The sequence below is a fragment of the Medicago truncatula genome, chromosome 3 (assembly GCF_003473485.1).
Source record: "Medicago truncatula cultivar Jemalong A17 chromosome 3, MtrunA17r5.0-ANR, whole genome shotgun sequence".
NCBI lineage: Eukaryota > Viridiplantae > Streptophyta > Magnoliopsida > Fabales > Fabaceae > Medicago > Medicago truncatula.
Genome location: NC_053044.1, coordinates 31430740 through 31457251, shown reverse-complemented (window position 1 = coordinate 31457251; position 26512 = coordinate 31430740). Strand labels below are relative to the sequence as shown.

The following is a 26512-nucleotide window of genomic DNA, read 5'->3' as shown; positions in this document are numbered from 1 at the left end:
TTACGTAATTTTTTTATGTAATTTGATCACATTTTGGAGTTCACAAGGCAACTTATGCAGCAAGAAAAGCAGAAAAACTGAAGAAAATGCAAAAAAGAAAAACGTGTCATGATTTGGTAAAAACGTGACGCGATTTGGCAAGGCAAAAAGACATGCTCTCGACATTGCAAAACATGTCACGATGGCAAAAATGTGATACGATTTGCTAAAACCCTAATTCAACTGTTTGTTATTCAAAGGAAAAAGTGTCACGATTTACTTAAAACGTGACACGATTTTGGGTGATTTTCTGTGCCTATTTAAGATGAAATCTATTATGAAGACAAGGGTTACGAATTGAGAAGAGCAAAGTGCGATTTTGAGACTTCTTCAACCTTCTATCAGTTCATGTATGTTATGATTCCATTATTGATTATGCCATTTGTAAACTCGATTATGAGTAGCTAAATCTCTTAGAGTTTAGGTCTGAGATGATTATTTGTAACCCTAATTGATCCATGTTGCTGTGAAACTCTATTTATTGTGAATGACAATCTAGTTTTTATTCAATTAAATTGTTCTTAATGCTTTTTATATCCTGATCAAATATAAACATGATTTAGTGAGAACAAATAACTACTAACCATAGCTTTCAACTTAGACCTAATTGAATTGTTCTAATAAATATGGTTAGTCTAGGAATGGATAATCGTTTATTAGTGATAATAGATACGTACTTACAACATTCAAAGATTATTAGACCACCTAAGGAATTAGGGGCTGTAGTTTGAGAAGAGGGTCATAACTCAAGGGATTGATTAGGACTATTTTGTTAACTATCGTGAAACTAGAGAATAATTCATAAGAATAGGTGCAGTATACAAATTTGGGGAACATAGATGATTCGAAAGACCTAATCTCATCTCTCTCTTATTCTTTAGAACCAATCTTTATTTTCTGTCATTACTTTTATGCAATCAAATCAAATCTACTGCCTAAGGCAAACAAAATAATTTATACATCCTAAATATTTACTTTATTGCTAAATTGAGATTAACATAGTCCTCGTGGATACGAACTTATTTTATCACTTCGATGCATATTTAGTACACTTGCTAAAAGTCAATCAATACTATTATTTCTAAATCTTTAGTAATCATAGTCTCTTGTGCTACTATGCATGCTTGAGTTCTTAATGAAGCATCCGCTACTGAGATAATAATAACCACTTCTGTTCAATGTTGCCTACGTTATTAAAATTGGTTCAATCAAGTATATAGATTTCTAACAAAAATCATGTGTGCGTAAAAGAGAACCATGTGTAAAATAATATTAACTGTATCTTTCAACATTTTCGAAGTATGGTAGACTCTTTTTTAAGGGTGTATGATAGCCACGTTTACATATTTCTTTCATTTTTCCATATCCAAATGGTAGCCATGTTTCCATTTTCTTGCACTAATTTAAATTAAGTTGTGTTGGTTTTCATTCTTGAATAAATTGAGTAACCCAACAACTATGTCTTTATTTATTTATTTTCTGCAACACAGGAGGTTTAATTTGGAGAAAGAATTCCAGACATATTTTTGAAGGGGAATTCTATCAATTCTATGAAAGTTTTTTTATGTACTGACTAGTTACTAAATGTTACATAAAAGAGCTTTGAGGCTTCGTTTTTGTGATAGAGTTTTTAGGTGATGGCAAGTTATTTTCTTTACTAAATTGTTGTTTACCTCTATACTTTAGGAAAACTATTTCCGAATTAATTTTACCCAAAAGTTATTTCAATTTTACATTCCCACCGCGCAGTGCGCGGGTATATATCTTGCTATTAAAAAAAAATTGAGTGTAAAAGCATTTTTATGGTAAAAAAGAGAACTATTTTGGCACTCCAATTCTACTGTCTATCATCTGGAGCATTCCAATAATATTATACAAATAAATATTAAAAAGAAAATACACTTGGGGGACAAGGTCTATCAATAAACAAAGAAATAACATTGGGATACAACTGCCTCATTAAAAACCTTACCTATAAAACCCAGTAGGATAAAACCAGGGGAAGGAAAAAAGAGTGCAGCACTAAGCGTATGTTATAAACAAAACGACATTAAAAAAACTATAATCATGATTCCCTAGCCTACTTTTGTGTTGGGGATATCTTGTTTCTTCTTAAAATGTAGGAAACAAAGACTTTAAATTTGCAAAGCCTTCTTTTGCCAACTTTCTCACACGTTCTGCTTCTCTTAGGTCGACCTCTGATGACGCGAGTGCAGAAAGTAATTCTTTACTTTGTTGTGCCCACTCCGCGCATTCAGCCTTCAACTTGCTCTTCTGAACATCGCATGTGTTCACTTCTGACTTCAAATCATCTCTTCGTTTCTCAAGATCTTCCAACTTTTTTCTAAGTTCATCAATTTGTAAAGAGAGCTCATGTATCTGAGATTTGGCAGTTGAAGATTCACTGTCAATGTCGTTTTGTGTACTCTTTGCACTCCAAAGCTTGTTCATGAGATCAGTTTTAGAATCAAGAAGTTGGTTGTGCTTCTTGAGTACCCGTTGAAAATTGGTGTGTTTGATAATGTTATCGATGAAGAAGTTCTGCACTTTCTCAACAAACTCTTTCACATCAGAAGCTAAGAGTCCTTCATGCTGATTCAATCCATGAAAAAGAGAAATCATTTTGATTTGGACTCTTGGTTAGATACAAGATGGTCAAGGTCTGATGATGAGTCCATCAAAGTCTTCAATTCTTCAAGTAAAGTTCTAACGGGAAAACTTTGCACTCCAGTAAGAAGCGTCTCAAGGGCAAGAAGTGGGTCTTCCTCTATCAATTTTGCTACAAGAGTTCATTTATTTAATTTTATTCAGCTTACTCTCATGAAAGCATTATCATTTACTTTAAGAAACCTTAAAATTTGAAGGAAAAAAAAAAAATACAGTAACTAGCAGTCTTCACCTGAATCAAAAAACTCATGAGTAGTTTCCTGAGAGTCTTCAATATCGACATCTTTGGTGGAAGCAGGCTTTGTATTGACGATTGAAAAGGAGGGTACAAATATTTTTCCGTCACCAACTTCCTAGAAGTGAAAATTGAAATTAATTAACAAATTAAATGATATTATTATCTCCAATATAAGTAGGCAGCAATTGTGCTGATAAGCTATAAAACATTAGCTTTCGGTGCAATGGGGTAATTTGTTGAAACTCATTGCAAATTTTATTATATATATATATAGCATACTTTTTCCAAAATAGGTCCAGTCTCCCTAACTTTAGATTTAGTTGATTTTTTTATAGGTTTGACATTTCTTATGAAGAAAGATTTTGGAGTGTTGCAGAAGATCGTTGGTTTGATGGGGTGTCAACATAGTTGAAATGTTATCAAACCATAATGATGCCTTTGTACTTTCAATTTTGCTTGTGAAAAAACTTAAAAACCAAAATTTAAATAAAATATATTAGGCTTCGATATGTTTTGGCCTGATGCTTTTACATACTATAAGTTGGTGAGGAACTTACTAAATGAGTTGACGATGTTATTGTTTTTTCACAAGTTGATGTAGTTCCTTCTTCAACACTTTTCTCGATACCCTGCTTAAAATTAGAAGGATGTTTGAGATTGTAGTATAATTCAATTCCTACATTGGAAATTTGTAAAAAAGAATACAAGAAAAATTAGGGAGATACCTTTTGTTCCGGAGAAACTAATTGTATAGGAGGCTCATTTTTTGTTCCTGAAATGGTGGACAAAGTTTCACCTACTAATTTTTCTGATGTAGAGCCCTCCAACTAATTGCATAGCATGAAAATGTAAATTAGTTGCAGCAGATTTTTTTTTTTTTTTGAACAATAGTTGCAGCAGATTTTTAAGTAGTTGATGAAGTAAATTTTGTTTTCTTTACTATTTCTTTTTTTAGATTTATATATGTACTATCTTACATTATTTCCCTGGGAAGATTTGATGGTAGTATCAATTGCTCCAAGTGACTGTTGTTCATTCATGAACTCCTGTAATAAGAACAGACACCTTAGTTATATGAAACTATTATTTATATCCATTACTTAGTAAGTGAATTTGACATGATACCATAACACAATACTATGAAACTATTAACTACAACCATTACTATTACTAATTGTATATGTGGGTCATTCTTTGATGTAAACATAACACTCTCATTATCAATATGTAAGGATGTTGACCCTTAGAATTTTAGCATAATTAAAGAAATACTATGAAGGCTTAATTACTTTTTTCGTCCCTTAACTGATTTTTCGGTTTCCTTTTGGTCCCTTAACTATTAAAAGTTTCGTTTTGGTCCCTTAACTTACTTTTTGGTTTCGTTTTGGTCCCTTAACTATTAAAAGTTTCGTTTTGGTCCTTTAATTTACTTTTTGGTTTCGTTTTGGTCCCTTAACTCTTCCTCCGTCAACCACTTTGGTCCTTTATGTTAGGATGAATGTATTAGAGTTAAGGGACCAAAATGAAACCAAAAAATAAGTTAAGCGACCAAAATGAAACCAAAAAATAAGTTAAGGGACCAAAACGAAACTTTTAATAGTTAAGGGACCAAAAGAAAACCCAAAAATAAGTTATGGGACCGAAACGAAACTTTTAATAGTTAAGGAACCAAAACGAAACCAAAAAATAAGTTAAGGGACCAAAAGAGTAATTAAGCCTACTATGAAATAGTGAATATGGGTCTCTTCTATTACTTGTCAATGGGAATGATACAACAGAATTCAGTAAGCAAATATATATGATGGAAATTTTGATTGACAATCCTTTCTATAACAATCACTGAATATATTTTCTGATTGCGATATTCCGTCAATTTTCTCAAATTAATTTGTTGACTTGCATTTTCACAAAATGTATTATAACACAATACTAATTAATTTATATTTTACTTCTCTAACGATTCACTTGGTATTTTCTACTAACTAAGGCCTTAGATTAATGAACAGATTTCATAAGAAGAATATTTAAGGAAGTTTTAAAATTACTTCTGAATTTTACAGAAGTGTTTACAGAAAATTCTTGCTTTCCTTTTGATGTTTGTGTCATTTTTTTCTCTATAACGTTTGATTGGCTCAATCCCATTTTCATGTTAATTTGAAGGCTTCGTAACGTAAAATAAACTCACCTTTGAAGTAGATAAATGGCCTGGTGATGATTTTATTGTCTTGGCATTAGCTGATGTGATTCCATCTTCAACACTTTTTTCAATACCCTGCTTAAAATTAAATGGATGTTTAAGTTGATGGTATAATTCAATTCCTACATTGAAAAAGTGTCAAAAAAAAAGTACAAGCAAAATGTGGGAAAATGCCTTTTGTTTTGAATCAACTAATTGTATAGGTAGCTCATTCTTTGTTGTTTCTGAAATGGTGGACAAAGTTGATGCTACATTTTTTTCTGATGTTGAACCCTCCAACTGATTGCATAACATGAAAATGTAAATTACTTGCAACATATTTTTAACGTTTCTTTTTTAGATTTATATGCACGATGAGGTGGTACTATATTACATTATTTTCTTGAGAAGGTTTGACGGTAGCATCAGTTTCTCCAAGTAGACGTTTTTGCTCCATTTCTTGTTCATTCATCAACTCCTCCTGTAGTAAGAACATATTAATTAGTTCGTTACTAGACTAATATTGAATATGTATACGTATATATTGGGAGAGGATTATCCAAGTGATTTTCACATGGCCTTCAAATTACTTTTGAATTTGTTGGTTTTATTGCTACTGATGGCATCTCTTGATGAGGGACATTTTCAACAAATTCATGCTCTGTCTCTAGTGTTTGTTCCATTTCTTTCTACACAAAAAATAAAATGTTTGATTCAAATGCATTGGATTGGCGATAGTTTTCATGTGGTTAGATTGAATAAATAGAATAGTATTGACCTGTGAAGAAGTAAACTCGTTTCCGGATGCTTGAACTTCAGTGATTTCTGAACTTGGATATTCATTACAAGTATCGTGGCCTTTGGACTCATCATGTAATTGCTTGAATAGATTCTTCAAATCCACGTACAATTCATAATCTATAGCAAAGCAAATCAAAACGTCTACTTTTAACTCTAAATGTTCATTTTTAAGTTCAAAGACATACAATATTGTCTACTTTTAAAGTTTTCTATTAGATAGGTTACTCCATGTGCCCTTACATTTTAGAAGATTCAGTTATTTATATCCTTTAACCTATTGATATGTTTTTGTTGCTGTAAATATTAATGCTTGATATGTAATCAATTTACAGCCAACATTTAATAGTTTTAAAAATATTGGATAGAGTGTGTACCCTCGTCAAACCAGACCGAACGTAAACCAGAAATATCATTTTCGAAGTCTGCTGTTGATGCTGAAGTCAGAGATAGTTTTTGACAATTCAGTATGAGACGATGTTTTACAGCTTCAAATTGAATTCCCTGATCATGACAGAGGCTTCGTAGATTTTCAAATACTACAAATTTTAGATTTGGAATCTCGACTTTGTGATCATCACCTTCACTTCCAAATATTTCCTCTACCTCGTCTGCTTCTCTTATGGTCAGAACATTTAGCTCAGGAAGCTCTTTACATATGGAGATTGGAAACACATATTTCAACTTGTTGCACTTTTCTACAAAAAGTATTCTTAGCTTTGGGAAGCATGTCTTTGTTGTATTCTCCAAATCATCTTCAATAATATGCTTCAACTCATTGCACTCTTCAATTCTCATATAATTCAACTGTGGTAGACACCTTATTATAGAAGTGGAGAAAACAATTTTCAATTTTTCACATTTTATAATTTTCAAGTGTGTAAGGTTTTGGAGGGAAAACGAATTTTTGGGACCCATAAAAAGGCATGTCATCATAGGCAGAACAAGCAATTCAATAATTTTCAAAGCTAAGTTCATTTGTTGTTCATTTATTTCCTTAAGACTTTCTAAAGCGCGAAAATGTTCCACATTCCCACCCGATTCCTGCATAAAATAAGAATAACAAAGTCATGTAAATACAACAGAGTTGAAAGGTTGTGGAGATATTTAATATACTAGAGTGTCGATTCAAACTCACTATAATGGAGACCAAATTGATATGCTCAACTGATATCAAGAAAAACATAATTGTAATATAATGAAGTTTAGGAATAAGTAAAAAAAAAATGTTATATTCTTAACTTGATCACTATATAATTGTAATGAATCTAGGAAAACTAATTATACTTTTTGTTTATGTTGATGATATTGTTGTTACATGAGATGATTTATCTGGGAGACAATGACTCAAAGATAAGTTATCATTAGAGTTTGAAATGAAGGACCTTGAACGACTCATTGTTAGCTTTTATTTTCTTCCTTGTTATCATTAGAGTTTGATAACCATTGTTAGCTTTTATTTTCTTCCTTGTCATTTCATGAAAGTATAATAAGTTTAAAATTTACTCTATGTAAATTATTCAGTACCTGAAATATGATATTTAGTTTTCACACCTAGAAATCATTCATATATAGTAGACTTCTTTCAATCTATTCCCCACACCTTCTTCTGTTTGAATTTTTTGGGTCATATTGGAGTTCAAATAAGTAATTTGTCAAGAGAAGTCCGTGTTAATGGCATATGATAATTTTTTGTTAAAAAGGATCGTGAGTCAACATAAAATGATTTGTTTTTGGAGAAATGTCAAATGGACAAAGAAGAAGAGTATAAGACTAACAAAACATGACTACTTAAAATTAAAACATGTGTTATATCAAGACCTCAATTCGACAAACTACTAACTGACGAAGAGTAAATGTGGAGTGTGTGGCGAATCACAACACACGATCTACCAATAATAGCTCAAGAGGTAATTGTCATGATCATGGTCTTTTCCTTAAGTGGAAATCACTTAGTTTCTCTTCTCTAAATAAGAGTTCTCACAAAAGTGAACCCATTATTTTTTTCTAAAATTTAATAAAGACCCATATAATATGAATCCGATCCAAAGATGGATCCTACTTTTTTTATTAAATTATAATAAAATATTTTTTTGTTCTTCATATTTTATTAATTTAAATGTCATCGTTTAATAAATATGGTAAACCACCTTTGAATCAATTTTAAGAGGTTCATATTCGACAGTCCCAAAAAAAATTACTTGCTTAAAAAATTTAAATATGTTTTTAGTTCACATAAAATTATTGTTTCATTTTTTGCCCCCGTCATAAAAAGACAGCATTTTTCAATTCTTACAAAATTATCGTGCAGGCAGTTTATGATGAAACCAAACATGTTTAATCATCCTTTGAATTTTAATTCTTTTTAATGTATTTTGCAGGCATGATTTGAACATTATTCATTTAAAAATATATGTTGACTTAAAATCATCAAGTTTAGATTTTCAAACAACAAAGATATATGGAGATAAAGATGGATACCTTGATGATTGTATCGTCCACAGATCTTGTTACTGAATGATGAGTTATGAAATCACCAATAAACTGCGGGCATTTTTCAACTTCAAGTATTTCCAATTGTGGAAATGTTGTGTGATATTGTTTGGGGTAATTGGCAACTAAACTTGGCAGATTCTCAAGATAGAGAAATTCCAATGCTGGAAGTTGAAGATGAATCTGAGTGTGGTTTTGATGATCATCATTGAAGTGTCCAATTATGTATTCCAATTTCTCACAATCTTCAACATCGATATCTCTTAATTTTGGGAAGACATAGACCAAGTTATTGGCACCAGTGTTGTTATGATCATCAACGTCTATTATAATATGCTTCAATTCATCACACTTACTAATTGTCAATGATTCCAACAACATTCTTGGAGCAATAGATAGGATGAATACTGATTTCATCTTCGAAATATTATTCAGTGTAATCTCTTTAATATTGCACAAGATATGTGATGGTATTGAAAGACATTGAGCACGTTCCCATATGGGTAGACAGTATGAATCTGATTCCTGTAATTATGTAATCCAAATAAAAATATAAGTTAAATAATCTGTTAGTTTGCGTGTATAAAATTCAAGAAAATACAAACAAATCATTTTTCTTTTATATATTCTAATTATTTTTAAAGATGAACCAAAGCTATTAAATACTTAAAATACTATTAAACTTGTTATTATACTAATCACCAACAAAAAAAAAAACTCGATATATTATACTATTAAACTATACATTATTCTGTCCTCGTGAGCTTAGCTCAGTTGGTATGGATAATGCGTATTGTATGCAAAGTCTGGGGTTCAAACCCCGGCCAGCATCAACAAAAAAAAAACTATACATTATTTGGTATTTTGTGATTTTTTTTTTTAATAATCAAATGTATCAATAGTTTGAAGGAAAAAAAGGTATAAAAATAACATTACATAATCTGGGGTTCAAACCCCGGCCAGCATCAACAAAAAAAAAACTATACATTATTTGGTATTTTGTGATTTTTTTTTTTAATAATCAAATGTATCAATAGTTTGAAGGAAAAAAAGGTATAAAAATAACATTACATAAGAAGGTGAGATGGTTACCATTATTACGTTCTCTTGTTGTTGATCCTCAGAAACCAATGGAACTTTAGTATTTGTGGTACTCCTCAATTTGTTGTGGCCATATTTTTTACCACAACAATATATATCTGTCCATGAAAATATATTGCATTTGATTGGCTCTGATTGTGTTTGTGGGTTGGAAGCATCTCCAGAAATGGAAGATGTCTTCTTAATGGACAAAGACATTGTACGATTACATTCTGGGAATATGTCAATCATATTTGGTAAATCATCAAGATCAATTTCTCTGAGGGAACCAAGTTTGACATCTTTGCCAAATATGTATTTCAGCTTATCACAACTTTCAATTCTGATGGATTCTAGTGCTGGAAGATCATGAGCATAGAGAAACGGAAGTATTGATTCAATTCTTGGACAATTATAAATACCAAGAAACTCCAGTTTCTGAAATATTGAGCCTTGACTTGTGCTTTCATTATCATTAATAATTTCACCTCTTGATTCCTTCCCTTTTCTTTCATCAATTATTATGTTTTCAAGACCCTCACAGTCCTTTATTACCAATCTCTCCAACAACACTAGGCTAACAGCAGTTGACAGTTGAAATAGGGAGATCAACATCGGGCATCCTTCCAGCAACACGCTCTTTAGATTGAATAGGTTTAGTTTGCACTTAAATAAGCTTTTCAAATGTTTACAATTGATGATGTACAGCTTCTCTAAACTGTTCAGAGAGTCAAAGGAAAGAGGACCATTGCATAATTCTTCCAAATTATCTAGGTTCCAAAGTTCTAGCACAACCAACTTGGAGAAGACTTTTCCAGTATGCTTAGTGTCAATGAGGCATTGTAATTGTGAAATGGATCTCAAATCAAGCTCAACTAGATCATTCATACCATGACCCATAGGAATCATCTCAGGTATGATATTTCTCCCTCCCCCCTCCATTCTATTTATCTTAAGAACCTCTGCTTCTTGCATACAGTCCTTGAGTGTTGTTTTAGATAGGAAAACATCATATTTGTATACAACACAAAAACACTTTGATAATGATTCATTAATTGACACACACTCGCCAATATCAAACCTTTGAAATTTCGGGAAAGTTATTTCTCTGCAAAAATTATTAAAGCTACCTGTGAAATACAACTCTTCAAGTGATGAGCATCCTTCAATCACTTCAAAAGGATTATTCCTTGCAATTTCACAATATTCCAATTTCAACAATCGAAATTTCTCTAGTTTTGTGATTCCATGAGGCAATTCATCAATTTTACAGCCATCCAAATCAAATGTCTCAAGGCTTTGCAGGTTTCCTAAAATAGAGATGTCACCCAAATCGACTTGCACAAAGAGAAGAGATCGAATATTCCTCAACAAAGGAATGCGGAACTGAGGTAATGATACAGTTAGCTCAAGATATTGAACAGAGATTAAAAGAAAAACTCGAAGGCTCATACTATTTTCAAAGAAGGAATTTGGGACTTCATTTTTCACATATTGGTAGTCTTCATCCTTATGCATATTGACAATTAGAATCTCAAGCTTGGAACCACCTAGCTTAAAGGAAAACACATCCTTAAGCTTTCCTTCACAAAACAAATATTTAATATTCATATTCCTTTCAACCATTGCCTTTTGATTTTTATCATACAACTTCACTGTTTGAATCTCTGTGTTCGCTATCCATTGAGCCGCATCACGAACCAAGTCATGCATTTTCACTCTGCTTCCATCGGCCTCCAAAAATAAATAAGAATCTAGGAGTTTCTTTATGGATATAATAACTTGACTTCGAGCATCTTTGTAGCTGACATAATCTTCCCCAAAAAGGCCTCCTCCGATGCCAAGTCTGGTTAACCTTTCGGTATGAATTTTTTCATCGTCACGAAATACAGAACACAAGAGGAATAGTTTCTTGGCCTTCTCATTCTTCATATTGTCATAGCTAACTTGCAAGCATTTATAAACTTTAATGAGATCATCCTCAACATCATGCATCTGCAGGGAATTTAAGGTTGCATCCCACACTTCTAGACGATGTTCTCCCTTCAAACTACTGGCTATAGCAACAATTGCAACTGGTAGCCCTTTGCATTCATTTGAAATATTACGGCCCTTGTCGAGCAAACTTTTAGTTGAAATTTCAGAATACCTTTGGAACATGGTCCATGCCTCCTCAACAGATAAGACCTCCAGTTGGACTGTCTTATTGCATCTTAATGTGTTGCACACTAAGAGACTGCGTGTGGTTACAAGAATTCTACAGCCTTTGTGATTGCCACTTTGTGGAATCCCTATTTCAACAAAATTGATATCTCCCCACACATCATCCAGTATTATAAGAATCTTCTCACCATTGGTTAATCTCTTCCATAGTTTTCTAGGTCGGTCTGATTCAGTACAGTCATCGAATTTCACATCCAGGGGTCCAGCAATATCATTTTGAATCTTTCTAATATCAACGGATGTTGACATTGTCGTATCAATGACGCATGCAAATTGTTTGGATTCCATAAGTTCCTTACCCACTTCTATGGCCATTCTAGTTTTTCCTGTGCCCCCCATCCCTATCAACCCGATTACATAATTGTTGTCATCTTTCAATGCTTCCAAAAGCTCTTTGTATTGGGATTCCCTACTTTTAAATGTAATATAGTGTTGGGATGAATGACGTTCAACACCTGGAAGAGGAGCAGGGAGTCCAATTGAAAGTTCCTTTCCAGTTTCAATCAATCTTTTAATTTGCTCCTTCTTATTTGTCAGTTCTTTTCCCCTTTTATATCGCCATATGATATGGGGACAAAATCCAAAAAGACATTTTTGTTTTGTTTTGGTGTCTTCTTGAATGAGCTCATCAGCTTCTTTTTCCCAGAAAAGAACATTAGCTTGAACATCCTCTACTCTTCTTGTTGCCACATCAACACGTTGCTTAACAGTTGTCCTTTCTATTTCTAGTCTAGCTCTTTGTTCTTCAAAATCCTTAGCAATGCACGTGAGGCAACATATATAACTTGACCCTGTGATTGCTCCATTTATCAATTTCTCCACATAAGGCTTCGCCAAATCAGTCAAAAAACTCGCCATCTAAATAAATTTTAGTAGATCAAAGTTAGGCATGTGTTTGTGTGTATTGAAAAATAAAATGGTCGATAAATGATGCTTGATGACACGCTTTTCATCAAATGATTTTTGTGTAGAAAGATTTTCTTCATTCAGAGTCTTTTTATTTGAAAAATGATGACACATTTGTCGTCGAAGAATTTTTTTTTAACACGTTCAAACAAATATTTGAGAAAGTTCAAACAGGGAGTCCATCCAATATTAAAGTTAAAGATCCTTTAAGCCAATCTCTAAATACCTAATTTATCTTTGAAAACGATACACAAGTTATGAAAAAATCATCATGCAGAAAAGTGGACTGAAGACCGAAAATGGAAATCATATACCGATAGAAAATCTGAGAAAAAATACCATTAGATTGTTTTCTACCTATATGCTATTACTGTTGTCAGCTCATAATTTTGAACAATCTTTTCCTTTATAGGTAGAAGGCAAAAGCTAGAATTTAGGAGTACTGTTTACTGCGGTCCATGTTCTGCAGCAAATAAAAGCTGCAGGGGCAATAATACAAAATTGTTGGGGTTTGGCATTATATAGTTTTGCCATGTTGCATAGTTGCAACTTATTAAGTAATCAATGTTTCATAGTGGATATCAAACTTTTTTATCTAATCAATTTAGTGGCTTTCTAAAATATTGAGGTTTTTGTAACTTAAGTCAGTATCAATCCACTGTTATTTCCCATTTGTTAATGCTTGAAATTAGATAACCACATGATTAAATTGACTGCTTATGATATTTTTTAAGATTTTGACTTGGAATCAGGCTTCAAGGTTTAAGCTTCAGTTTGAAAAGCAAAAAAATTCTTATAGATAAACTGTGTTTGATCCTATCCTTGTCAACTCGAGTTGGTTTCTCTAAAAGATAATATACAAAGCATAAAACTCAAGTTGATTTACAAACCCTTGTAATACTCTTAAGAAATCTAAACCCTTGTAAACTTGGTCCCTGAAAATTGTTAAAATATGATTGTTTGTTACCTTATCTCCAGCACTTTCAGCAAATGTTCAAGCTGTATGAACAATTCTCCAATATGCAGTATCTAGCAGCATCAATATCATAAATAAGGTAGTGTTGACTACAACTCTTCTGTAGAAATATACTTTGGAGGTTTAATTTTGGTACAACAATTTTAGAAAAGTTACTTTTATCTTTGAAAGTGTGCAGTAATCCATGGCCAGCAAACTGTATATGAATGAATGATCAAGCAAAATGAGATTGTTATTTACCTGATCTTTCCAACACAGTATTTTCGCCACATTCACCGCATACTTAAGTCTCATGAACTAGCTTCCTCACCTTTCTCCAATCTGCAGTACCTAGCATCACAAGAATATTTAAAGATATTGCAACCAATAAATATAGGAACAGTGTTTTTGGATAATATGATGAGTCTAGATAGTGCAAACCAAAGGTTTTGCAATCGAGTGTTAAAACGTAAACTCGCCCGAGTTTACGTGTTTAGGAACCAAAATCATGTAAACTCGGACGAAAACTCGTTTTTTGGTAAAATCAAAGAGTTGACCGATTTAGTACGGCTTAAAATTGGGTAAACTCGTCCTAGTTTGCGAGTTTACCTTAAAAAAAACAGTTTTTTTTTTTGGGCCGGTTTTCAATTAAAATCCAATTCATTTTTAAAGCCCATCCCAATAGCACAGTGTTATGAACGCGCGACGCTTCTTTTCTTCTTCTAAAAAACATACAACACAACATTGCTCTTCTCTTCTCCTTCATCAACGTTTTCCAAATTGAAACCCTAACCTTCTTAGCTTTCTCTCAAAACCGATTCCAACGCCGGAGATTTTGGATAATTTCATGGGTTATGCTAACCGGTGGGAAATGTTAACCGATGCCCCCGGGGCACTGGTTAAGGATACTAAAAAAGAAATTTTATAGTAATTAATGTAGTGAAAATTATGTAATTAATCCATAAAAAGTTTCCTTTTTTAGTAATGCTTTCCATTTATGGTGTGCTTAACTAGTGCCCCGGGAGCACCAATTAGCATAACCCATAAGAAAAATACCCCTCCCCAAAGTTACAGTTTTACATTTTCACATTTTCACTTTCTCTCTCCCTTATCCCAAAATCCAAACCACACAAATTTGTCCAAAGTTGTTGTTTTTTTTTTTGCTCAAAATCATCACATTCGAAGATTTAACAAACATCAAAGTGAAGGTTAGTATTGATTCCTTATGCATGCAAGTTAATTAGATCGATTTTTTTTTTTTTTTATAAACAATGAAGTTGTTCGGGTTTTAAAATCCAAACTGTACCAGTGTTATTTTTTTCTTGTGTTTTGCATTTTATGTTGGTTGTGTGTTACCCTATTATGCATGTTACAGGTATGGATCATGTTGATCGCAGAAGGGGTGACAACTTAGCTATGCAAGCTTCCGTTACAAGAGAGTGTCGACAGAAGGCGAAGGGTCTAGTTCCCAGGCGTAGGGGTGGCAGCGCACGCCGTGCTAATGCTGACGACGAGCCTCAGCATCAGGCTGAGCCAAAGTACAATCAGATGGACATGGACATGGAGCATCAGGTGGAGGATGATGTTGAGGCTGAGGAGGAAATGGGTGATGATGATGACGACCAGCAGCAGCAGCGCCAGAGGAAGCGTGTGCCGGAGCCAGAGTCTGAGCCTCTTGATGACTATCCTGGTGGCCGACACGACACTACTTCGCTGACGAGGTACCATGTTCAAGTGGCGAGGGCGACGACTGATGGTGAGGTACCTATTAGTGTGATACTTTAATGTTTGTAAAATGTTGTTAATTTTTATAATGTATTTTTTCTAATTATTGTGACACTGATGTTAATGTTTGGTTTTTATTTTTTGTAGTGGTGAGGCAATGTAAAATGCATCAAAAATGGGAAGAAGATTGATGTGATACATGATGAAGAGAACAAGACTATAATGGAAGCACGGTGGCGACGTGATGGACTGAGTGCCACCGGTCTTTCTTGGCTTCAGAATACCAGTGATAAGTCAATAATTAGTGTTTTTAAGTGTTTATTTTCGTTTATTTTATTTAGATTTTATGTGTTTTTATTTACTTTCTAGAACTATTTTACTTCAATTGTTTGTTATTTAATTTCAGGAACAAATATGTTGAAAGATTTAGTCTTGGAGCAAAAGAAAAGGTTTTGGAGCATGATTAAAGGATTAAAGGATCTAGAGCATGATTGGAGACAAAAATATAAAGATCTTGTGGAAAAATATCAGGCATGGCCGTGCCTAACAATGGTGTGGTCGTGCCTCCAAGTGTTCAAAGGATTGTTAATTTCCAAAGAGCTTGGCATGGCTCGTGCTTGTGGCGGCACGGCCGTGCTCGATACTGCATCTCCCTTTTCCTGTTTTTGCTTACAAGGCTGGCACGGTCGTGCCAAGGTTCCAGGATGATATTTTCAGTTATTTTCAAACCTAAAAGCCATGGGTTGCTTGCTTTGTAATTCTTATTCATTTTCTTAGGGCTTAAGCTAGCTTTAGGCTATAAATAGAGTAGCCACCAGACATATCTCTTCATCTTTTGTTCTTGGGAATTTTATGTGACAATTATTTCCATCAATAAAAGTTCTTATTTTTCTTATTTATTTTCTTGTTATTTACTTTCATGTTCTTCTTCTTCTTCTTCTCTATGTCTACGATGAGCATGAGTGAGTAGATTTCTTTGTATTGGGATTGTTGGATGAGTCTAATGACCTAATTCCTATCAAACCAAGCCTAGAACCCTAATTTTATGTAAATCTATTTTCTAATCTAATTTCATCGTTTTTCCAACGGAATAACAAGTATTAATCGAAGGACCGAAAGGTGAAGTTTAATATTACCTCTGTTCCTTTTTAATTGTCACATTTTGACATTTTACACAACCCAATACAATCAACAATTGATACTACTTTTGATGCAATAAGCTATACTTTTACTATAATGACCTTATTCATTTAATATTTCATTTCATATATTTCTCTCTCGGCAATAAATAACTAAGGACAATATTGGTAAAACAACATTTAATGTTGCATTGAACTTTGAACGGAGGGAGTACTTGTTATTTCATCATCTCAAATATCAAGCGAAAGATCGAAAGATGAAGTTTGATATTGGAACAAATGAAATTAGACAAGGATTACGAAACATGAGAATAGTCTAGTAAACCTTGAGACCTTAAAGTTTCGTTCTTAAAGGGTTTCAATAACAATCAACCATAAGAATAAGCGTGGTTGCTATTGAAATACATTCATTGAGACCAAAAGGAGATATGAAAAACCAAAGAGAAACTTGTCTTTAGGGTTTGGTTTGTGAAAGATTTGTTATCAATATGAACCAATGATCCCAAGGCGCTTTTATCATTATTAATTTTCAATCAACAAAATTCCCAACTTTTAACCTTTAAAACTTTCAGCTAATCATTGTTTGAAAAGTAAATCAAATACACAACTCCTTGTCGGAACGATAACTCTTTTTACTACTTCGGTAAACTGTGCACTTGCGAGTTTACGACATCAACCAGCTACAGTCATCTTGACCACGGCCTGTGTTCTACATTTGAGGAGAGATGGAACGAGAAGACTTCGAGCTTCCATCTTCCATTTACGGAGATGACGGTGACACTTGATGATGTGTCATGTTTGCTGGATCTCCCCATTGATGGCATGTTGTTGTCCCACGAGGGTATGACAAGGGACGATGTTGTAGAGATGATGATTGAGCATTTAGGGGTTGATCAGGGAGATACATTGAAGGAGGTGACTGGCACCAAAGGTGCACATGCATATTTTAGCTACTTGAGGTGGATTTTCAAGGAGCGTATTTTTCAACAGTTGGAGGCTGAAAACGAGGGTAATATGGAGGAGGTGCGGAAGTTGCGGGCGCATGCTCTCTGCATATAGTTGATGTACTTTGTGGGGATCACGCTCTTCACTGACAAGAGCGCCTCTTATGTGGATGTTGCATATCTCAGGTACTTTAGAGATCTGGAGCTTGTTGTTGGTTATTCATGGGGAGTTGCTGCACTTTCAAACTTGTATAGAGAGCTTAACAATGCTTCCCATTACAACGCCAAGCATATGTCAGGATACTTGACTTTGCTGCCGGTATAAATAAATAATTATGTTTGTTTTTTCATCTGTAAATGTTGATTGTTCGTATATTTATATGTGGTTTTCTTTGGTGCAGGCTTGAGTGTATCAGCACTTCAGGGGTATGGACCAAAAGGGTGTGTGTGGTGGATATCAGGAATGTCAGCATCCAAGAGCCATGTTGTTCGTACCACGGGTGGGTTTGTCTGCTATGGACGAGTACAGAGGGCATCTAGATCAGCTGGATCTGGCAGGCGTTATCATTGTCCCATATGGAGAGCACCGTCAGGAATATCCATTTGAGCGGGTCAGCCTTTACTCCGGATGACTCAAATACGGGGACTGCAAGGTGAGATATCTGCCGGAGCTGGTGCTTCGTTAGTTTGGGTACGTGCAGATTGTCCTCAAACTTCCACATGAGAGTGCACCTCCCTAGACGACCTTAATGGATATCATCTACCGCTTTCAGCACCATCTTGATCATGCGCTGACTCCTCAGTAGTTGTGTCACCGTGCACTGTAGGGTGTGGAGGTGGAAGAGGGATACATCAGATGGTTTTATCTCGTCTCTCATCCACGCATGATTCTTCCAAACCAGGAGGTTCGGGTGCCGAGACCACCAGAGCGGGAGGCCCTTGATGAGATTGTTGTTGAGGAGGATGGAGAGCATGGGTTCTTGGAGCTAGGCGAAATGTTGGGTTGTATCAGAGACCATGTATATGCAGTTATGTCCTGTGGTGTGGTGCCAGAAAGGTCTGAGGATTGGTGTCATTTGGAGGAAGTCTTGAGAGAGGTTTATGCAGGAAAGGTTTATCGTTGTAGGCGTAATGTTGGTGGCAGGGGTGTAATCATTGTATAATTTTTATTTTTTATCATGTTATGTTTGAATATTTGGTGATGTAGCTTTTGGATAATAATTGCTCTTTTGGTCCCTTAACTATTTAATTGGTATCGCTTTGGTCCCTTAACTAAAAAAAGATTATTTGAGTATTTTTAAGTTTTTTTTTAGTCTCATTTTGGTCCCTTGTGTTAGGTTTCCGTTAGGGTTTTAAAAAAAAAAGTTAACTCCTAGACACGTGTCACCTTGTCATTGGCTCTGAGTTTTTTTTTTTTTTACAAAAAAAGAATTATTAGTTTTTAAAAAAAAAAATCTCAAAGCCAATGAGAAAGTGATACGTGTCATCTTGTCATTGGTTCTGGGAAAAAAAATTAAACATATACTAAAAAAAAAGGTAAAAAAAAAAAAAAATCTATGAGCCAACGACAAGGTGACACGTGTCCACACTTAACGTTTTTTTTATTAAAACAAACGGAAACCTAACAGAAGGGACCAAAACGAGACTAAAAAAAAACTTAAAGTACCCAAATAATCTTTTTTTTTTTAGTTAAGGGACCAAAAGAGCATTTAATGCTTTTTATTTTTATATTTTATTAATGTTATGTTTTGAAAATTATTTTGTGTTGTTAATTGTTGTTTTAAATTAAATTTTTTGTTTGAACATATGGTCAAATGCATTGTTATGTCGTTTAGAAGCAATCTAATGCACGCCAAATGCATGTTTCAACAAAACACCACATATGTTGACTTTTTACGGGGTGTTTGTCACATTTCTGATTATATAATCCGAAAATGTCTAAAATCAGTCTGGATTTAATAATCTGAACCCAACCAATGCATTTTAGCATCAAGATCCTTCAGGGTGCTACAAGCTCCAAAAGGCTCGACAAGTTTCGGATTATACAATCCAAAAGTAGTTCAAATTATATTATCCGGACCAGAGGTATTTTTGGAAGAAAAAGAAATAGGGCGCGCTAGAAATAAGCAGGGTGGAAAAAGTAATAGTCTAAAAATTTTTACATAATTTTAAGGGTTAATATGTTTTTACCTCCTTGTAATTTAAGCGAGTTCTGGTCTACCCCATGTAAAAAAAAAAAGTTTAGATTTCAACCTTGTAATTTGAAGATTCTTTCGAAATAAACCTTTAATTTAAAGATTCTTTCGTTTTAGACCCTAAGGTCATCTGACTGTACAAACATGATGATGTGGCATGCTGAGTCAGCAATTTTGGATGATGTGGCGCGCTGACTATATAATTAATTTTGTTTTTAAAAATAGAAAAAAATTCAAATTATTTTTTAAAAAATTGAAAAAATCAGAAAAAAAAAATCAGATTTTTTTTTTTAAATTTAAAAAATTAAAAATAAATTCAGATTTTTTTTCAAAACATAAAAACAATTCATATTTTTTTTTCAAAAATTTCAGAATTTTTATAAAAACTTTTTCGAAATTAAAATATTAGAAAAATTCTGGAAAATGAAAAAATTCAGAATAATTATTTTTTACGAAAATGAAAAATTCTCGAACTTAATGTATTTCAGAATTTTCGAAAATAATTAGAAAATATAATTTGAAAAGGTTCAGATTTTTGTTTCGAAATTAAAAAGTTTGATTTTCATTTTTATTCAAAAAATAAAAATTTTGGAAAATATTTTTCTTAGTAAAAAGAATTCCAGAATTTTATTAAAAAAAATGTCTTGGTAAAATCAAAATTCCTGATTTTTTTTCTTGTTTTTTTATTTTAAGAAATTAATTTTCAGATTTTTTAAATTAATATAACTTCTTTTATATTGATTTTTCATTTTTTATTTTAAAACAATAGGCAAGATGCCACGTGTGCCCTTAAAACAAAATTAATTATACACTCAGCGTGCCACATAATTAGATATGCACAGTCAGCGCGTCATTCAGCATGCCACATCAGAATTTTATCCAGTTAGATGACCTCAGAGTCTAAAACGAAAGAATCTTAAATTACAGGGTTGGAATCTAAATTTTTTTTTTTACAGGGGGTAAATCGGAACTCATCCAAATTACATGGGAATAAAGACATATTAATCCTAATTTTAATTTTAGGTAAACTCGTACGAATTCTCAAATCGAGTTTATCTAAACAAAACAAGTTGAGGTAAACTCTCGAATTGCAATAACTTATTGCAAACATTTCATTTGCGAAAGATTCTCATTAGACAATTTTGAATACTTTGGTTTATTGGATTATTTTTTGTTATTAATATAAGTATCTGCCATGACATTTTAATTAATAAAATGGTCAATCCGATTGAATCATACCAAACCAACTTGTGATCATCGGTTTGGTGATTTCATCATAAATATTACAAAAATTGAACAAAACTGACTATATATTCTACCAACAAAAGTTTGACCTTATAACTTTAAGAAATTGAAACAATGGTAAAATGTTCATGACATTTTAATTAATAATAATTTCTCTGCTCAACTAGAAAAAATACGAAAATTAATTTACCTTATTTCCTGCACTTTCAACTCAATCTTCCTCTTTATCCAATCTGAAATTGAGGTTCTGCACCAACCAAAAGCAGGAGAGACTATAACAGTTTTTTTGTTTGTTTTTGATTTCTTACAACTCATTTGTGTTGTAGCGACATATTTATTTATGGTCTAAAGAAAGAAAAAGAAGAAGGGGTCGAATAAGTAAAGTATACTGGAAAGGAACATAATTACAACATGAAGCAAAGTACATTCATTGAGTGATGAATGATGCATGATAGCTATAGCTAAGCAAGCAAGGCACAATTTTCTACTATTTTACACCTGAAAAATTATATTTTACAAATCCTCGAAAATTCTGAAATTAGATACTAAATTTTTTTATCCCTCAAAAAAAAAAAAGATACTAAATTTTTTTAATAAAGTATTACATCTTATACTACTAGACTTCAAAAAAGAAATCAGGATTTTTTTATTTGGAAGTGTAAAAGAATATGAAAAATGTATTCTACACATTTGAATTGTTAGAAGTGTAAAAAAGTCATCTACAAAGAAATATGTCAATCTGAAGGTCTAAAAGATGTTGAAGTTAAACTTCTTATAAAAAATTTAGAGTGATGTTATACATTGGATTAGTCAATTCTCGCTCAATTGGTTAATCTAGAGATAGATCGGAGGATCAATAATAAATAATTGAATTGGTTTGAGTTAAAAGGATACACATTTGAAAGTTTTAGTTCAAACTTGAATGCGAGTAAAATATTAATTAAACAATTAACTACCAACATTTGTTATTTAGAAAATATTGAGAGAATCAAATTTAAGATAAAAGAATCATATTAAAAAAATAAAAGAATTCAATTACACTTAGGAACAATATGGGCCGTGCATTCCTCCAATGAAACCTTAAGGTTCTATTTGGATTAATGGAGCAGATCGCAATGTAAATATATACATATTCCATCATTTGAATATTATATGACACGACGAAACAAAATTTTCATTGTTTGGAAAGGAGACAGAATAAAACAGATTATAATTTTTTTTTTTTTTTCCAATTTTATCCTTATAAAAATACTATTATGCAAATAAAAAGCAATGTTATATTTTATAAAATGTTAGTTACATTACATTACATTAACACGACATTGTTATGCATGTACATAGATGATAGATGACTTTGAATGGAGGCCTCGGCCGGATGGTATGTGTTGTGAATTCGGACAAACTCACACCAATGTAAACAAAGATGTATGGAGCAAAAGGAAGTGGTAATCTATGTGTAAAGTGTCTTCAAGCAACAACAACAAAAATAGACCTAGTCTAGTGTAGAGCAACACCACAAGCATATACAAAGCAATAAAGATAAGCAAGAAAGAATGAACAAACACACCAAAAGATTGTTGACCCAGTTCGGTCCAATATGACCTAATCTGGGGGAGAGAGCAGCTCTCCAATCCACTATGATGAAAGTGTTACAAGAAAAAAAGCTTGCAAGCTTACACAAGAACAAGACCTAATTTCTACCCATTTGTGTTTCCCACTCTCTCAATATCAACCCTAAAAGAGAAGACACAAAAGGAAGCTTTTGATCCTTCCAATGGTGAAATCTCACTACCCAAGGTGTTTACAATGTTTCCCAACCCAAGAGATCCTCACTACAAAGACACTCAACCCTAAAGTTCCCTCCTTTGTAATCCAAGTTTCTCTCTCTTCCAACTCTCTTCCAAATCTGCACAAGAACACTTAAATACCTGTCTTCTGCGGACAAAATCGTGTCACGATTGATACGTACGACCCAAGATACGACCAACCTTATCCTGAAAACTTAACCAGCAAGTTTGAAAATCGTGTCACGATTCCACACAATCGTGTCACGATTTGGCACCCTGCAAACCAGCTCACGGCATCACAAAATCGTGTCACGATTTCTCTGTTATTCCAAACCACAAATTTGAAATCAAATCTCAACAGTATGAATGTGAAGAGTAGAAGACAACAAATAAGGATAAAATTGTATTTTAATAATTTTTAAATTAAATTAGAATCTCATTCCATATCTCCCAAATTGGAGGAGGGAATGGGGAAAGTAGTGGAATGTGATGGAATGGATGTCATGATGTTCTATTCCATCATCATTTTGAAACACTAAGCTATTTCATACCATTCTACTTGATTATGTTACTTTCCATCGATTCAAAGTGAATCTCCCCTTATTCTGCAATGCCCTCTAAATTAATAAAACTTCCCATGTCCCGATTGTGAAATTATGACGGGATTCATCTAGATTGTACAATTCAAACATGTTTTTTTATGTGAGTTAGTCTCTTATTCTCCTTTCAATTTTTCAAAACTTATGCTCAATAAGGCATTCCCACGATATTGCAGTCTACATACACCGAGAAAGAACTGCATCACACTGGATCCAACATCTGAAGCCTCTCTGAACCGTCCATCTCATCAACGATTTCGAGGGGATAAATAGGGTTTAGATATGTGTTCTTATTCTATGAATACACCTCAAAAGCTCCTCGAAACCTCACTAACTTGAGCATTAGAGTGTCTTTGTAGATACACATCCCCTCTCGGATGAAGGATCATCACTGTGAAGATCAACTAGCACCACCTACGACTTAAATTTTAGTTCTACAAGCATAACACTTTTCAAATCGTTGGTTTTTTTTTTACCAAAATAACCTCCAGTCCATCACTTGCGAGTCTTAAAATTACAAGCAACATGTGATTACTTGTTTCCTCCCATTTTTTCGTCTTGTGCTCTTAGTTTTTCCTCGTACCGGTACCGTTTGGACTTTAATATTTGAGCATTGTTTTGTCTTGTTCCAATTTTAAAATTAGGATTATATGCAAATTGTATTTGACAAGGTAGAATTACAACCAGTGTCGTTGTTCTCCACGAACAGGAGCGGCTACGTAGACTTGAAAGACGTGAATCTTCTCAGACGCAACCATAGTTTCAAGACCCTTTACAATATATTCCTCTCTTAGTTCAGTTCCATGATGCATTGAAGTGTGTCTACGAAAGGAAAGATGGTTCTGAGACTACATTGATCCAAACTTATTGTCTTCATTTGCCAAAAGGTGAACCTAGAAAAGTAGTATGGTGATGAAGATGAAGCAATCAGAGACATTCACAAAGCAAACACGATGAGAGCTTATATCGGCTTTTGTAAAATTCACCATTTTCTCGCATAAAAGTGCCGTGTATATGCAGTGGCGGACCCATGTTGGGCTTAGGGGATGCAGCTGCATCCCCTCAAATTTTATAGTTGCACCTAATTTTCTAACTTTTTGTTGAATGAATCCCCTGAAAATTTAACTATGAACCATCTGTCTTTGCTCTCTCATTGAACTGTGTAAATGACTCCCTTGCATTACATTTTATTTGACCGAATGGATTGTGTCAGTGAGATGTGCATTATTCGCATTTTATTGAATTATTATTATAAAATTGTAAAAATGATTAGGCTTAATTACACTTTTGGACCCCTATCTTTCCAAAAGTTGCGGTTATGGACCTCTAACTAATTTAAATACAAAACAGCCCCCTAGTTTTAATTTTTTGGCAGTTTTGGACCCCCAGTCCATTGTTGATTCGGTCAACTCTGACGTGGCACCCTAAGTGAGGTGCCACGTGTCAAAAATTTTATTTATTTTTTTGCCTTGGGGGGCCAAAAGAATCAAAACATAGAGGGTTGTTTTGTATTTAAATTAGTTAGGAATCCATAACCGCAACTTTTAAAAAGATAGGGGTCCAAAAGTGCAATTAAGCCAAATGATTATATTTAAGGTTATCACAATTTGACAAACATATATAATTAAAATTCGACACTAGATAGTTTTCCTTTTAAAAAAATGTTCTATCTAATTTAATAAACATATACTAAAATTTCATAATTTAAATATGTATGTTTTAATTTTTAATTTTTGTGGGTCAAGTAGTTTAGTGGCTAGAGCTCATACAATTTAATTGTGGAGAATTGGAGTGTCTGGGGTTCAAACCCCGACCCCTGCATATAAAATGCAATATTTCTACCAACTGAGCTAAGCTCACATGGATATGTTTTAATTTATATACATTATAATAATTATTAATTGATGTTAAAAAGTTTACACAGTCACATGAGTTTAACTCAGCTGATAGAGGTATTGCAGTATGCAAGGTATGAGGTTCGAACCTCAGATTCTTCGCTTATTCACTTTTAGAAGCGAAATTTTTGTCATTAAAACTTGACAAAAAAATGTTTACACTCATATATTAGAGCCTGATTTTACCATCAATGTCAAGATTTTTAAACTTCACATTCTTTGTGGTTATTCGAGTTTAGGCATGATTTAACCATTTATATCCTCTGTGTGTGGATTTTTATGTGGAATTTATCACTCTGTCAATGTTAACAAAAAAAAAGTTTGCATCCCCTGAACCAGGGTCTTGACAACGCCACTGTGTATATGTTCATTTGGAGTACATGTAGTAGTTCAAGGACCTAGACATGGTTCAACTTTTACTCCGGAGGCAAATAGTAGGCACTACGCTTTCGATGGTCACATGTGATGGTAGTTTTGCTAAAATTGTAGCTATAGCTACTAAACTCTTGTACCAAATGTGTATAGGTTGAAAAATATGTTCAAAGTCTATGATGATCAATTTGCAGTTGTGCTAAATGAATGTTATTGACCACTCAGTGTCACAATGAGAGAATCAAAAGAACTCTCAATATCTTTTATTAAAAATAAAAAATAATGAGAACTCTTGAAGGGCGTCTAAAATTTAGTTGCATTCATACTGAGATAGACTTAAGAGAAAATATCAACTAAAAAGAGGTGAATTCTAGGGTGAGGGCTCTACTAAGTCTCTCACGGTGGACCACTTGGAACAAGAGAATCGTTAGATTGATCAAGTTCATATATGATATAATACAGTAGATCACACATTTCTTATTTATTTATTTATTTAATAAACTATTTATTTTTTCTTCCTCCCATTTAGTTCATGAACGCACCAAAGTTTGCAGCCCCGAAAACTCTTGTCCACAAACCTCCGAAAACTGTTGTCCACAAACCTCCACTACCGTTCTCACATATCCTATCTGAAGATTATTCCTCTCATATTTGTCTCGGTTTTAATTATAAAGATGGAAGTTTCATTTTTTTAACTAACAAACAATTGCTAGAATGGATGAAAACAAAGGGATCATGCTATAAATATATCTTTTAATGAATCTTTACGTGAGAAGTGTTCCGAAGATTGGATTAAATCAAGGGGTGAAGTGATGTTATATGTATATTCAATCAACATTTTCAAAGATTATGCCAAATAATAAATTATTGTGATTGCTTGAATTTGAGATGAGTTTACGGTTGCTAAAGAAAATAAATCAAGATTTAAAACTGTGCTTAGAAGATGGTGATTTGGGAGTTGATGGTGGTGGTTGAATACGTGTTAGTGAGATTGAAGAAATAAGAAAAAATTATTATGTGTTGGCTACATCGTAAG

General features: G+C 33.3%; 1 protein-coding gene across 1 annotated transcript in view; it reads right to left on the bottom strand.

The window, feature by feature from the left end:
* Positions 1-1924: 1924 nt before the first annotated feature.
* Positions 1925-26512, bottom strand: part of LOC11438694 (uncharacterized) — a 101746-nt gene continuing 77158 nt past the window's right edge. Inside the window, exons 4-16 of the mRNA XM_039831340.1 lie at positions 9504-9590; positions 8400-8936; positions 6296-6962; positions 5899-6038; positions 5711-5809; positions 5515-5601; positions 5316-5420; positions 5130-5216; positions 3922-3990; positions 3670-3771; positions 3502-3573; positions 2939-3059; positions 1925-2818 (exon numbers count right to left, since the gene is read on the bottom strand). Coding sequence (XP_039687274.1) covers positions 2658-2818; positions 2939-3059; positions 3502-3573; positions 3670-3771; positions 3922-3990; positions 5130-5216; positions 5316-5420; positions 5515-5601; positions 5711-5809; positions 5899-6038; positions 6296-6962; positions 8400-8936; positions 9504-9590 — 2334 coding nt within the window. The 3' untranslated portion in view covers positions 1925-2657. The remainder of the gene's footprint in view (positions 2819-2938; positions 3060-3501; positions 3574-3669; positions 3772-3921; positions 3991-5129; positions 5217-5315; positions 5421-5514; positions 5602-5710; positions 5810-5898; positions 6039-6295; positions 6963-8399; positions 8937-9503; positions 9591-26512) is intronic.